Below are 16099 nucleotides of genomic sequence, written 5' to 3' on the forward strand. Positions count from 1 at the left end.
ATTAATTTTTTATTATTAACGAGTAAGGATAAATTGTGTGTGCCTGAAAGAGTTAAAACGGGATAACTCTCTATTCCCTTATTAAAATATAAATTACTATTTGATATTTTTATCTTCGAAATAGCATTTAAGAAAACACATCATTGGATTACAACCCTGTACGTGCGATACAGTCAAGAAAAACGTTCGTTTGAAAGCAAGCTTTTGTTAATTTTCATTAATCTCTTTTTTTCGTCACGACCGACGATTTATATGTATTTATCCTCTAGGTCTTCTTCTCCTCTCCTTGTATTCTCTTCCGATGTTTCCACGACATCGCTTCACATATCTTCTCTGCATTCCAGCCTCGCATGCCTTCCCACGTGTCTAAGCCTTTTATTATCACGAAAAAAAGAAACATAAATCGTCTATCACTCTTTCTCTTTTCACGTACGGTTTTCCCGAACTGTAAACTGTTTGCTACGTATTTACATATGTACATACTAAAAAGGTTTCTTTCTACGCAAGCAACCGCATTGTGTATCGTCGCGACGCGCTTCTTCGGCTGCAATAAGTCATACTGTATATATAATGACGTACGTATATTAAAGATAATACATCTATTGTAATTCAATGTCTGCAATTTAGTATTTTAACAATTAAAATTTAACATATATGTTTTTGCGTTCTCTCAAAAGAGCTTATATGCAAATTGATTGTATTTGCTGTTCTATTTAAATGAAAATTGAAACTAATTAATATCATAGCTCTAATATTATTATAAAATATTAATTTCCGGATATAATATATCAATTTGTGATATAAATACGAATCTAATATCCTAACTTTCGAAACTGAAATTTGATGCAGAGTGTGGTAATTCCGTAACTAAACTTTTGATTACCATGCTAATTTCAAAACTATATTTTAGGACAGTAATTTTTTAGATAAAGTATATATATTTACGAGAACTCTAGTCTAGTATTAATTTTTAAATTACATTTAACGAATTTATTAATAAATAATATTAATAATATAATATTATTTTATAACAAAAATAAAAGATTAATATATTTATATATTATTAGATTTCTCTCTTAAATATTTATATTTTTAATATTTTAATATTTATTTGTAAATATTTATTAGTGGATTGATAATCATTACGATATGCTTTTTTAACCATATCATTTAAAATGAAAAATGGAAACTACCACATGCGAAAAGATAATTAATGATCATAAGACGGCCGGGATTATGCTTGGAGATTATTTTTACGAACAATCTCTGTTAACAAGTGCGGTCTCGGTAATGGAAATAGAAAAGTTATCGCGGATAAAAGCGGACGAGAATGGGTGAATCTTTTTATCTCGATTTAAAGTAGAAGGTGAAAAATGAATCTGGAAAGAAATATCACGGCGAAAATAATCCAACTCGCTAACTTGCTATCTCTTCCCATTATCTTTTCATATAATAATTTTATATATTAAAATAGTGTATTGTCGCATATAATTTCGCTATTTAATAATCAACGTTGAGATTTGTGAAAATTATGAATCAAATATTCAAGGAATATTATCCTCTTAGAAATCCTCTTAGAAAATTCATCTGCTTTTTGTGACGTTTGCACGAGTTACGAATTGTTTATAGAACGTTTCTTAAATGATTAATTGTGTAAATTCAGACAATTAGTTTTTTCTATACATCGATATACCGTTCCGTTTTATTACAATACACGTGCACAAATTTTTTTGAAGCCGAAGAAGAGCCGTTGCGACAAGCGTTGATGTACAATGTCAGTCTACGGTTGTTTCCAAAGCGCGCATTTCCCCGGTATAACAATCGGCCAGCATTGTGACGCGTTTTGCAACAACCGTCCCCCTTCCCCCCCCCCCAGGAAAATTCATTCGATGTACTCGATAGAGAAGTGCGTCCATTAAATCTGCGCTTGTTGTGCACATATATCTTCCGTGTCCGTATAATACCAGGGAAAAGCGAGAATTGTTGACAACAACCAAACGCCCGCGTTTCCATCCGAGCGATCCGCGCGCTTGTTCGTCGTTACCGTTAAAGATTATCGGCTTCGTCGCCTCGTATAACCCGGTCGTTAAACATTGGATAAAAACGCTCAAGCTCCGCAAGGATTAAAAAAAGAAAAAAAACAGGACGGACGGAGCCATTGAATACTCGTTTATATTTATTTAGCCGCGCGTGCTCGTCGAAACGCGTTGCATATCGATGGGACATTGAATTGTCGATTTCACACTGCCGTCGATTGCTAGCCGCAGCATCACAATTGCGAGCGCGCCACAAGTGATACCTCTCGCAATGATGACAATGCGCTCGGACGTTTGGCATTTGTGCATCACTCAGGACGAGTTTGGTGTTCGTGTGTCTGCGCTCGCAACCAAAATTAAGGATAGCGGACAGATAGGGGGAAAAAAGAGAAAGAGAGAAACAGAGAGCCATACATGATGTGTGTGTACGTGGAGAAAGAGAGAGGTTGGTATACGATCTATGAAATGAAATTATCAGCTAAACAACGAGACAGCCATAGACGTACGAGAAAATTGGGGAGAGAGAAAGAAAGAGCGAGAGAGAAGAGAGAGAGAAAAAGAAAGGTGAGAATCGAGCCGCCAAGGAGGAAAAAAACGCTAGCGTACAACTAGAATTCGTGCCAGTTGGGAGAGAGTAGCGTGGAGGGCCAATATGCTAAACTTGCTCAACATGAACAACTTACATTTCGTCTTTTTCATTTCTCTTTCGTCTCAGCGGATCTATTGCTTTTTTTTTGTTTCTGATCATTATAGGTCTATTTTTTTTTTTTAAGTCTTTACACGGTGCGGTCAGCTTTTGTCAGCGGGTATATACAGGGAGACATACAGTTGCGTATATGCATGTATATATATATATATGTATAATATAAAGAAACGTAGATGACATCGAATATGTACATTCGTATGAGTGGAAGTAACGGATTTACTTAAAGTAACGTAGAGCAAAGAGAGACGGAGCAGAGTGTGTAGAGATCCAGAGAGGAGTCTCGTGTAAGTCCATCGTACATCGGGGAAGAGAAGAATCAGAGTTAGAGACAAATAGAAAGTGGAAGGAGGAAAGAGAGTGAGTGAGAACAGAGAGGGGGGGGGGACGAGATATCAACTGATCGTGATAGCGAGATATACGTAATCTAACGTAAAAGAGAAATGGAGGAGCTGTGCAAAAATGTGATAAGGAGAAAGAAACAGTTAGAGAGTGAGAACAGCGGGAACGAAGAAGATGGATGTACATTTATATGATCTTTCTCTGGCAGGGTAAATTACGTAAAGAAAGATCGAGTGCCACAGCCTCCGTGTACGCATATATAGAGTCGAGCTTCTCCGCGAGAATCTCCTTTAGCTTTTCCGCCGTTTCTCCTTTCCATTCAGCCTTTGGAGGCCGGCTCTTTCGCGAACGAGGAGAGGGCGAGCCTCATCGCGAATCCAAAAGGCTTTATAATTATACCGAGAAAATCTGGAACAGTGTCCAGCATGCTTTGCCGCGGGAGGAATTGAAAAGCACGTATCGCGCTACGTACACGTGTTTTGGTACGTGTTTATTAGTAAAATTTATAGAGAGAAATGTGACGTGACTTTTTATAAAGAGCAAACCTCTTCGCAATATCACTGTAAATGCGGCTTTCCATATTTGCAAACAGCTCTCTTCCTTTATCGAGGGTGTATTTATTTCGAAAAATCGTGACCAGGTAAATTGACAAATATAAATATATAAGCGATAAAATGCTACATTTTAATCATATCCCGCGTTTCGTATGCACCAAGCATTTGGCAAGTGCTTTGAACTTGAAAATATTCAAGCTCCGAACAAATTGACTCGATAATTATTCAATCGAGTGATATAGAATCGTTCTAATAAGCGGTACAAAAACGTTATTAACATATACACGATATATTTTAACACATAAATAAATCTCGCTCGACTCGACACTATTCCATTCCTTTCGTAGACTGTCGAAAGTAAAAGGTTCGCCGGTTATTCGGAGTGAGTTTCATAGTGAGAAATTCGACATTCGAGGTGCTTCGCGACGGATCGCTTCCAGGCGATTTTATTCCGCGCGAGATCAGCAATGAAGCAAAGAAAGGAGAACAGCAACGACACAACTCGCCCCAACTGACACTTTCTCGTTTTTGCGCGCTGCGCGTTTTCTTTTTTCTCGAATCTCGTTCTCGTTGCACGTTGCGCGTTTATTGTTAGCCACACACGTCTTGCCGTCTCTTGACGTGAAACGAAAAATGAAAAGCGTGACATTCGTTCTCTCTCACGAAAGCGACGGGCACGCTCGCGCGCTGTCTTTCTTTTTTTTCCCTTTTTCCTTTTTTTTTTTGCGCCACCGCGTACTACGTCACTATATAGAGGGATCCCGGAGGATTCCCGCGACCGTCACTATTATCCAATTTTATCGTTTTAAATACTCTGCAAACGGACTCAAAGACAGCACGGTGCTTCTATACGGTGATTTTTCAAGCGCGAATAAGCTCCTTTGATTCTGAATCTATCTTTTACTTTTTTTTTTTTAATGTAAATTAAAAACGATAAATACGATTTTAAATCGGCAAATATGTCTTTTAGAAAGGGGGGGGGATGCAATTAGCTTCATAAACTTCAAGTCCATTTACGAAGTATACGGTGTATACAAAATCGATAAATGTAATCGTAGAGCTCGCGCCGAAAAGCCAATAAATCTCGCTCATTAACCCTAGAAATACTAGAAATACTAGACGCGTTATTAATAGTTATAAAATTTATACATCTATAACATTTTCCACATAGATACGTCGTGGAGACTAATCTTATTACGTCGCTTAATAAACAACAAATTGCAGAAATATATTCTGCCTCGGTAATATTTAAGTGTTTCATCTTCCCCTATACATTAACAAAGTTCTGACTCACGTCATTACATCGCTAAAGGCGTTTAGAATCGACGCTGCAACGCTTTTGGAAATGGAGAAGTATCGGCCTTTACACGCGCGAGCTCTAAGAATTGCCAAGTTATAATACACATGTTAGAGGCACCGTCTATATATATTCGTCTTGTCCCTCTCGCGATGTCCACCACCGACAAGATATACAGAACGCGAACGGGGAAAGAACTTTCGGTGTACAACACGTGGATTTGTGTTTCTTACATGGCGATAAAATATCGCATTCTCGTCAAACTGCTCCGATTTATCAGTGAACTCTGTTGATTCCGGAAATCGTTATTTCAGATATCTTTACGCGGTTCTGCTATTCCATATAAATTTCTATTTCTGTACAAATTATGTTCCTGCATTTTATGAATATATATACGTAGTGAGGATTAGATGCAATGTTAAATAAGTAAAATATGAGAGAATGAATTTAGCACCAAAATAATTCAAGGAATCACTGATAAAACAGATAAAATTTGTATGGGAATAATTTAGATGTGATTTTCAAAAGTAAATTTTGAGGGCATTTTTTTCGAATTCACACACCCAAAAGATAATAAGAGTAAATGTTCTTCTTCCTTATAAAACGTATACGTTGAGGAACGTAGTCACCTGCGCGAAGCTCGACACCTTGTGCGCGAACGCGTTAAATTAAACCGATTTATTTAACATTATTATTTCGAATAAGGAAATCTTTTCTTCGCCAGTGAATAAAATAAAACGGAGTGGTAATAATCGACACTGACTGGCAATATAAAAATTCTTTATCTCACGACGTTTCGACCGTCACTTTCGGTCCTTATCAAGTGTTATAGAATTACATTGGCCAAACCGCACAAAAGACATCTCGAAACACGCATTAAAGAGCATAGAGCGGATATCAAGAAGCATGTCAGCAACCATTCGGTTGTCGGTAAGTTAGTAAGCATCGTACCTCATCCTTTGATCACGAATTCGAATGGCACATAAAACAGGAGATGTTACATAGCGAAAAACAAATTAGAAAACGCGAGATCGCAGAAATGTTTTTCATAAAACAAAACGACAACGCAATCAACCTACAGAAAGACACGGATAATTTGACCGGGGCATATGATATTTTCCTTCTATATTATTTTTCATCGTTTAGTAAGTTTTATCAATTTGTAATCCTCATCACGTTTTAAACTTGTCAATTTATATTTTATATTTTTCTTTTATATTTTCTCATCATTTTAGTTCTAGACTTTTTATATTATATTTTTCTTCTTTTTATATTTTTTCATTTAGTTCTCGACTTTTGGATTGTTGGCACAATGCCAGGACTGAATGGTTTGCACGCAATGTAATTCCAACACTTGATAAGGACCGAAGGTGACGGTCGAAACGTCGTGAGATAAAGAATTTTTATATTGCCAGTCAGTGTCGATTATTACCGCTCTTTTTTATTATTATTTCGATATGTATTTTCGCGTGGTTACTGGCTGAAAACGTTCGAGCTCGAGAGCGATTCGATTTTTCATTCCGATTTAATTATTTCAATATTATCAATATTCGTTTTTTAGCACACAAATAAACTGTCGCGCTTTTTGAATTCCCGCGCGCCGCGCCAAATTGAAACGACGAGAGTTCGCGGTGGTTCGGTTAGTTCGGTAGCTCACTTCTGACTTCACTTCACTCAGCGCGTCGCCGACGAGACGAGCGGGCGAGTCGCGAGTCGCGATCGGTGCGGTGCGCGCGGTGCGCGTTTCCGCGTTTTATTCGTCGGTCCCGGGCCGTTTTCGCGCGCGGACGAGCGTCGGGAGTGGATTCGGCGTCGAATCTGTTCGTCGGCGACCGTCTCGGTACACCCATCGGGTCGTGCGATCGCGATCAAGCGTATCCTCTCGGGTGGCCAATGTTCCAATGGACGCGCTTCGCTCGCGCCGCTTTGCTCCGCCATCGCGTCGCGTCGCGTCGGAGCAACCCGCTCTCCGACACGAGTGTTTCGCAAACGTCGACCGACCCGTCGATTCGATTCGAAGACGTCTCCGGACAGCCGGCTGTCGAGGAGAATCGAGGCATCGCGCCCGTCGAGGGATTATAATCCGTTCGCTGCTCGCCTGCCTTTCCGTTAGTCGCGCGCGCCGCAATCCCCCTCCCCCTCGACGTGTTTACCTACAGCGCGTCATTTCTCGGAACCCTCGCGGCGCGCCGTTTCCCGGAATTTTGGTTGTTTTCTCGGAACTACGCGTCGAGTGAAAAACGTAACAAGCCGGGAACGCGCGCGGGAACGTTCAGTCTCTGTCCGCTCGCGACCGTCCAGCATATCGGATCGCGCGAACGCGCGAGTGGAACATTTTCCGCCGCGAACTTCTCGGCCGAGTGCGTCGAACTGCCAGTCTATTCGGCAGCCGGAGGAGTCGAAGAGATCGCGTCGAGAGATCGTCCAGAGACAGAGACGTCCGCTGATCGAGGGACAGATGTGAGATCTGCGGTAACAGTTTTTCCGCTTGCTCGCGTTAGAAGAGAGTATCCTATTATTCCGCGATACTCCGGCATGCAAGTTTCGCTGTTGTTCCCCCGCATACTTGCTATTGTGACGCGGAAGTCGCGGAGAAAATCGATGGACGATTGTTCAACGTGCCAATCGCGCGATCGCGAGTGTCTTTCCGCGTCCGCGATTGAGTCCGTCGATTTAGACTTTTAGATCGAATCGCCGTCCATTCGAAGACTTTCTTTTCACAAATCCGCGGGTGTCTTGTGATCCAGTGCATCGAGGAGCACCGAGGAGAACGTGGAGCAATATCGAGGAGCATCAAGGAGCAACGAGAAGCAACGAGGGACGTCGAAAGGAACGTCGAGGTGTAACGATATCGAGGTAAGTGTGTCGCGTGTAATTTGTCGTTGAATCACATCTTGGCGAGTTCTTATATATATACGTTCGCTCTCTGCGATGTAAGAGAGAATAAAATATTCCCTTCGCAGTTCCCTGCAGCCCCGATATATAATTCCCGATGTAGATGACAAATAAAATCGCCGTGAGGAAACCCCGAAAGGGGTTTAAAACAATTGCGATGGACAATTTTTGCGGTCGTTTTCCAAACGCACGAATTTTTTTCCACGTGGGTTTTCCGGGTACCGTAATCAACAAAGTTCATCGATCTCGGCGTTGCGCGTAATACGCTCCCGCAGGTACTTCCGGCTAAGTATTTCGACAGACGCATCGACGCATCGCGTAAGCGCAACGCTTTGCCCGCTTTGCCGCGCTCTTGCCTTTCTACGGAGATCGGGATGAAAAGAAAGGGTGCGTTTTTTTCGTGAAATTCGAAAAGCTGCGCCGTAAACTGTCGCAAGCGTCTAAAATCTAAGCAATCGATATAGCAATCTTAGTCTTATTCTCGATAATCGCATTTGAAACACATAATTCTCGTCTAAACGTACTCCGATAAATCCGCACGAATATCATCTGATTCCGTTAACATTCATAAAGGTAGAAATCTGTAAGGTGATATATACGGCTTGTTCGAGCGAAGAGAAATGCGTATGTCTGACGAGAAAGCGCTGATTCGGAAGATTCCGTATAATATGCATGAATTGCACGATCATGTCGAGAATATCGAGATACAGTGCCCCCCTTTATTGGAAAATATATCTTTTTCTAACGCAAGTTATTTTTTATCGTTCTTATTTGGTATAATTCGAAAACCAAAAGATTTATAAAATCAGAGAGAATGACTTTTGAAAATTATACACTGTTAAATATTAAGGGATGAAATTTAAATCAATGCCTGTTTTAGTTAAATTAATGACAGTATTGAGTAGGAGAATGGTTAAAAGTTAAAAGGAGTGGCGAATGGTTAAGAATGACAAACTGAATATAATTTAACGCTACGAATTTAACAGTGTATATGTATATTTTTTAAATATTTGATATATAAAAAATTTCAAAGTAGAAAAATGACATAATTGCTGAGTGCAGCACGAGATCCAAAATTTATTCCGGATTTTTTTTCCATTTGTATATACGATTTATTGAATGGAGCACTTTGTAAAAGCAACACGGAGGAGAATCACGGAGTCGATTTGCCATGCTGTTAGCATTATAAATAACGTTTCGTGTCAGATATGTGCGAATTGCGCTTGAACAAGCTTTATATTCTATATGGACTTTCATTGGTCCAACTGCAAAGATCCCTCGCGAGATGCGCAAGTGATCCATAACAAAGTTCTAGCCTGTGTAGGTCAAGTATTATAATATTTACACGGCCGATCGAAGACGATTGGCTTGATGTGTGCGATATATCCAGGCGAATCCGCGTTTTATTTATTGCAAGTGAAGTCGCAACGAAGTCGAAACCTATGAGCGAGTTTTCAGGAGTTTATCCTCTTTCGTCTTTTCATCGAAGACTTTCCAAGACTCGTTAATTGTTCGCCTTTGTGCGACTAAAACGGAGGTTGAAAATAAATGTGCATATTCTGTCGGTTCTTAGCGACAGAAATTTGTCGAGTTGTTCGAACCAGGTTCCGACTTACATCGCGGTTTTTCCACTCACGTCGCGGAATTGTGCCGGTTGGGAAAAGAAAATTCTTAATTTGATAGGTACTTTATCAAAACACCCAATATACCTAAAACACTAGATTCATCCTGTGTTGATCCGCGCTTTACAATCGCTTCTACGTCTCGAAGCTCGGTGTTAATATCTAGGAGCCGTGCGAGTTTCCGCTTCCGCCCGTTCGCTGTCTCGCGAGAAAATTGAGGAATTAAGTATTCTGGAAACGCGAGTGATCTTAAGACTCTCGATGACTCGAAGACGCGAAGACTCACAATATGTATGCGTGATTACGGTAAAGAAAGAGAGACTTGTCGGTCATTAATCTTCGACGTATCACACCGGATCAATTGTTATTGGCTTTTTAATGAGATCACATTAATATGATAGCACCAGTATATTGTTAAAATAGAGAACTATTACTACATATATAAAATGTGCTTAATACCTATAGCGATAAATCCTAAAAAAATCAATATTGTTTTTTTTTGCAAGAATCTGCGGGATTTATTTTTTATTTCATTGCATTTCTTGATTGCTGCAACATTGCTTGTTGTATTTACCTTTCAGCATGTATGTATAATTATGCCATTTTTATATTAAATATTTGTTGGTTTATGTGGCAATCAGCTCTATTGTTATCGTAATTATTGTTGTTTCTATTATTAACAGTATTGTTTATTAGAACTGTAATTCCAATTAGTAAAATTCGTATGCAAAAGATCCCGCACGTTTCCTGAATTAATATATATATTTTATCAACGCAATACATATCTGTTCAATTAAATACACACATATTAACAATTTATAGAGAACAATGTTCCGTACGCTATAAATTTCCTAAAAATTAAGTCTTTCATATAAAGTTCAACAATTGTGTGTCGTATTACAAATTTATTTTTTATTTACATGTACATGTATAGGGCGCAAAAAAAAATGACGTCTTGTAGTATTAGAGTGAGAGAGAATCTAACGACGAATCTTTTTTTTTATACATGTTAAAATTTCAATCACTCGCGTTCCCAGATGTGTCTAATCTCGCGACCGATGCTGACTCTTCGCGAAAAACGGATGACTTTCGTAAAAATCCTCGGAGACGATATGAGCATACGGGCTGCTCACACGGCGATTCTCTATACGATTGATTGTACGAAAGCTTTTCTCTTCAGACAGAAATCGGTTGCGGTGTCGCGTAGAGACATCATTTGCTTTTTTTTCCCCCCTGCGCATATATGTGCGAAACCGACGGACGGAGGTGTTCGTAAGCTCGCGACTGATCGATGTAATTACACACCCGGCCGACTCGTGTCCGATTGCGATAATTATAATTGGGAGGACCCCCCGATAGGATAACACCACGCCGCGTTGGAATGAAATCGACGACACATCGGTAAACGATCGAATTAATGGTCGCGCGAAATGCGACGGCCGCGGGTATGCCGGGGTTCTATGTATATAGCGTTAATAGATTAAATTATTTTAACATGCGACAGGTCTCGGTAGCATTCGAAAATCCGAGCGTGTATATTAACGACGCTCGGGAAAAGAAAAGAAATATAAATTGAAATTCCCGCAGCATCGAATTAATATGGCTATTCCAGGCGAATTTGACCGCCAACGATACGTGAAATATGGATTCCCTCAATTCATATAGCATTTCAATGAGAAATTTTAATCCCCTTTAACTTTACAGTTACAGATATGCGTTTCTACAGATAATAAAGTCGATCCCGTCTATTGATATCTACGGTGACGTTGATTGTTAATGATAATATAAAAAGGAACGAATAATATATCTCTTTTCAGCAACAAAATATAAAATTGCAATTTTTACAATTTCTTTGGTATCCGTTAGACTTATTTTCGCAAGTGTGCGACTTTTTATTGAATATACCCAAAATGAAAGTTCTCAATTTTCACGATTTTCTCAAGTTCTTTGCGAAATTCTGGCACATATGAAAGAACACCCCCGCGATTGCGTCGAAGAAAACGAAGTGGCGTACACCGTAACGCGCATTTCTGCTAGTGATTGTACGAGTGCTGCTGTATGGCCTAAAGGGATCATATATACAACGTACTAATAAATTTAAGTTGCTCTCGAATCGCGTCGACGACATGCCCTACGATCGATATCTGCAGTCAATATAGAAACCAGTGCCGTCAATGATATTCGGAATTTTTATACACTTCGGCGATTATACATTATCTTACACGGGTAAAATTATAAATAAACGAATATGCAAATGAACGTAAATCAGCAATTATCGTACGCTTTTTTCCTTCCATATTTTTATATATATATTTTTTATATAAAAGACATTGTTAATAGTTACGTATATATCTGTACGTCTGTCCAAGATTCGCGTTTTTATATAAAAATGCGCTCTTTTTTAAATTTTGTACAAAATGTCAGGCAATCACATAACGCGAACGTTTGCTTTCAGCGATGCGTTCCGTTAACTGTGGATCCATATACAAACATCTCGCAAGTTATTACTATCCGAATATTGAGTAAAGCTCTAAATGCAAACCGTGCGACGCGTATATAATATTCAATGCACGAATACGATTCAATGGAATAATTGCGACATTCGTGTAGCATATTTTTCGAGATTTTCTCCCGCAGGCTATTCGGGTATTCAAACTAGCGGCTAGGATTGCCAGTGCCACTATCGATTGGAAAACAGCGTGCCATACCGCCAGCACGTTATACTCTGGAACGTATCGCTGGAACGTTGAAACAGCGTGTTATCGGATATTCACGGCACTGGTTGAACTTATAAATTTGCGAGCGTTGCTTTTTTTACTAACTACAATACAGTCTTGTCCTTAAACTTTATTCTGATAGGTAATTCGAGGAAATTTTACAGCTGCTATAGGCGAGCGATAAGAATTTCGTTCATCCTGGCTGAAACTCTCGCGTCTGGTAAGATATTCATCGGAGTATTAAATCATGCGAGCTTTAAATCGTGCGATGGTAACGAGTAAAACCGATAGAAAGGCGAAAAGTAATTAGCAATAAATTCCCGTAGCCAATGCGGGTAGCAATATATGTGATGACCATCGAATTCTCGCGAAACTATAATATCTTTTCATACAATTGTTGGGGGGGGGGGGGAGAGAAAAAGAGGATACACTGATCTAAAATTTCGATCTTTCAAAATGCGAAAGTGCGCGATGAAGGAATGAAATATCTTTCGGATCCTATATGCTGCTCTCTATACTAAAATATTCTGATATATTACTTCGATAGTTTGCTGAGAAATAATTTCACAAGCAGTCGAAACAAAATAACTAATATAACATAATAAACGTGAAATCATAAGGAAAAAGGTTCTGCTATACATTTTACGATAGCGAAAAATTTTAAGATGGTTTAAAAAAAAACCCTGACTTTTTGCCATTAGTTTCCTCCGACCAATATCGTACAAAACGCGATTGATAATCTCGTATCTCTATTTCACCTAAAGTTTAGAAAGCTACGATAACTTTTATTGCGTCTGGAGTTCTAAAATCACGCAAGCTCGAAGTAAGTTTTTGTTACAGATCAAAAACTTTATCTCGCTTATACTATCTCGCTATATATTACGGATCAATCGAGTTGGATTTTTATCTCTCGCAGTTCTTTCTCCTGAAATTACCTAATTCTCCAGTAACACCCATGGAAAGTAAGTTCCCGCACAATTCTTTAGTTATCTCTGTTCTATCGGACAGACTTTTTCCTTCGTCATCGATGCGCTCTTCGTATAACTTATCTGAAGCGACCGCGAAAACGCGAACGACACGCTTTGCTTTACAAGAAAAAAAGACGGGACATCGTTATAGTTTCGTTACATCGACGTATGTACGTATACAATATTTACACGTTAGCAGTCTTCGCGCAGGATCAGTGAAAATGCGCGCGGTAGAATTGTGCCGCATTGTGCTTTACCGGGATAAAATGGCGCTGAGCTGCGTGATTCAAGTGGTCTTACTTTTCGCGAATAATGCTCGGTCGGAGTACTCGACTTTTGTCAGTTTTTCTTAAGAACCGCCGACTAAGCGTTCGGATAAGATTGCCGGTACGGGGAACTCCTACCGAGAGATAAAATTTAGGGAGTAACTCAGGCATTATCGACGAGTTTAAACATATATACTAGAATTGGGGGATAAACTAAACGATTAGTGAAACTCATTGTCAGTGAAAATAAAATTATATGAAATTTGCCTGGTATTATCTATCGCAAAAGTTTAACGCTTATAAAAGCTTCGTTTATATATATACATATATATATTAATACCAGCATTAAACTGTGTTAACAGAGAGATATGCGTGAATAATTCAAATCTTAATTCGCAATTGTAAATTGACATCAATTTTAAAATTTTATAATGTAAGTTGTATGTAAAAATTAAAAATAGATGCTTTTTTAGTATAAAATCTATAAACTATTGAAAAAAAATGCGGTATATTTAAATTCATATGCCAATGAATTGACCGGACAAAAGATCCGAAGACATCAGTCTTATTGCAGAACGTTTTTTTGCTCGCCAAAATTAATTGTAGGTATTAAAATTTGATTATAATTAACAGGAGCTTTTTTTATAAACCGTGTTTGTTACGTGCACGATATATTTCAGCACATGACGTAACTCGCTCACTTTAACTGATTTGCACGTTGACGCTAAAATCCACGCACTTTTTCACACACGTCACGGGCCTGCCTGCACACATTCTCGTTTACAAATGTGCGCAATCAGTTCGTGTCCGTGTACGCCTGATTATAATCATACTTATATTATATACAAAAGTAAAGAGACTACGCGAGAGGACGCATCGAGCCCTTTTTTTTGTTCAGCTGTTCCCCTGCGCTTTTCTCTTTCTTTTTTTCTTACGCTCTTATTCTCGGCTTATAAGCGTGCTTATCCCCGAGTCTGCGTATGCATCGTGTACATCGTGTAGGATAATGAGAGAAAGATAGAAAGAGAGAAACGGTCAATGTGTGTAAGTGTCAACTTAGTAACTCGTTATACCGGCGTCTTTGGCAGTTTCCTGCGCGTCGGCGACGTTGGCGCTTTCTCCGTTTCGGTTTCTGCAAAAACATATCAAAATGAATCGTATCAGTGACGCACGTTGCTTCCGTAACTGTTTTTTTCGTAGCGACTATATGACGACATCTCTGCATAGCCGGCCTCTCTCGCCACGCGAGAGTAAAAAAGACGTTAACGACTCGAAATTATCAGTTAAATTCCTGCGATTAATTTAAAATTTTTAACTAAATAACTTATAATTCTGAGACATATTTTTTATTTTCTATAGTATAGGAAGTCTAATTGCGTAAGATATGTAACGACGATTGGTTGCGTTGATAATCATTGAGAATTGGTTTTTCATTTCTCATAAGTGCAATTTTATCTTTTAATGGCAAATTATTTATAAAGAAAAGTTACATACTTTCTGAATTTACACACAGAAACTTAACGCGATCACGTATGAATGCAGAAAATGAATGATTTAGCAGATATTCAGGGATACGAAAATATACTTGTTCATCTTACGGATACATTTTCGAGGTCAAAACGAAATCATGTCAACGGTCAGAGGCCATTCTTGTCCTAGAATATCGCACGGAACTTTTTTATGTGTCGTATAAAAAGACACCATTTGTATTACTTCGGATGCATTTATTTCTAGAAAACGATGTATACAGGCAAGCGCCTACACGCGACTGCCACCTTTCAGATGTTTCCTTTTTTTTCTATGACGACCCGCTTTCGAAGTAACTAATCTTCACCACTGACCTCGTATTAGTTAAATGTAGTCAATTTTATATTTTATTACCACGACCATTTTCTTATCATATGTTGCAAATCGGTAGAGAATATGTAATATACTTTGTTCTTGTATGTATAAAATTTTTTTCATAAAACTCGTATTTGGGGCGTAAAAATCGTTGAGCGATAGCCGATTTTACGGGGGAAACTATGTAATGAAATTTTATACGCAACGAAATTTTAATTTTAACTTTTATATCGATCTTCAATAAAATGTGGTTTCTTGTATATTGAGAAATACTTGCGAGTTTATATGGAATTGATATTAATGATGTAATCGGAGATCATTTCTATAAATTTCAGTTAGGGGAAACTATATTTGAACATAAGTAATACTCGCGATCACTCGCGTTTTGTCTGCTGGTACTTACCCATCAGCAGGCCCAAATTTGTAGGTGTTTTTCCGGATTGCGGATCGTCCAGCATCTCTCCAGTGCTGTTTTGCGAGAGTGCCATAGAAATCGGTTCGCCCGAGAAACAGCACGAAGCGAATACAGAGAATCGATTTACGGTTAGGTCTATTCACAATTGTGTCTATTCACGGTAATATTACTGTATGCATTGACTTACATATCGGTCGTATGCTCCACCACCAATTCCGCCATGTCGTCGGTCCGTTCGATTATCTGCTGCACCTCCTCGAAACTCCGATCGATCAGAGACATGCCGGACCATTCTAGCACCTATAAATAGCCATTTCGTATACAATGTATATTATTTGATGATGTAAAATATTGTGAAAAATCGATGCGAACATGTGGAAAACATTTTTATTGCCTTTTTAAGTGAACGTTTACTCCTAAAGTTATTTAATTGTAATTGAAT

At 38.9% G+C, this 16099-nt stretch overlaps 1 protein-coding gene across 7 annotated transcripts in view; it reads right to left on the minus strand.

The window, feature by feature from the left end:
* The window catches only part of Fife (regulating synaptic membrane exocytosis protein fife), a 164736-nt gene that overhangs the window by 22345 nt on the left and 126292 nt on the right, over positions 1-16099 (minus strand). For all 7 annotated transcript variants that reach the window (XR_013257272.1, XM_077408267.1, XM_077408270.1 and 4 more), the window contains 3 exons: positions 15845-15957; positions 15646-15710; positions 14474-14532 (listed from right to left, as the gene is read on the minus strand). Coding sequence is in view for 6 of the 7 variants with exons in the window: in XM_077408267.1 (XP_077264393.1) it covers positions 14474-14532; positions 15646-15710; positions 15845-15957 (237 nt within the window). In the remaining variant the exon portion in view is untranslated. The remainder of the gene's footprint in view (positions 1-14473; positions 14533-15645; positions 15711-15844; positions 15958-16099) is intronic.

Source organism: Temnothorax americanus, unplaced genomic scaffold, assembly GCF_048541705.1.
Source record: "Temnothorax americanus isolate GAGA-0224 unplaced genomic scaffold, ASM4854170v1 Scaffold24, whole genome shotgun sequence".
Taxonomy (NCBI): domain Eukaryota; kingdom Metazoa; phylum Arthropoda; class Insecta; order Hymenoptera; family Formicidae; genus Temnothorax; species Temnothorax americanus.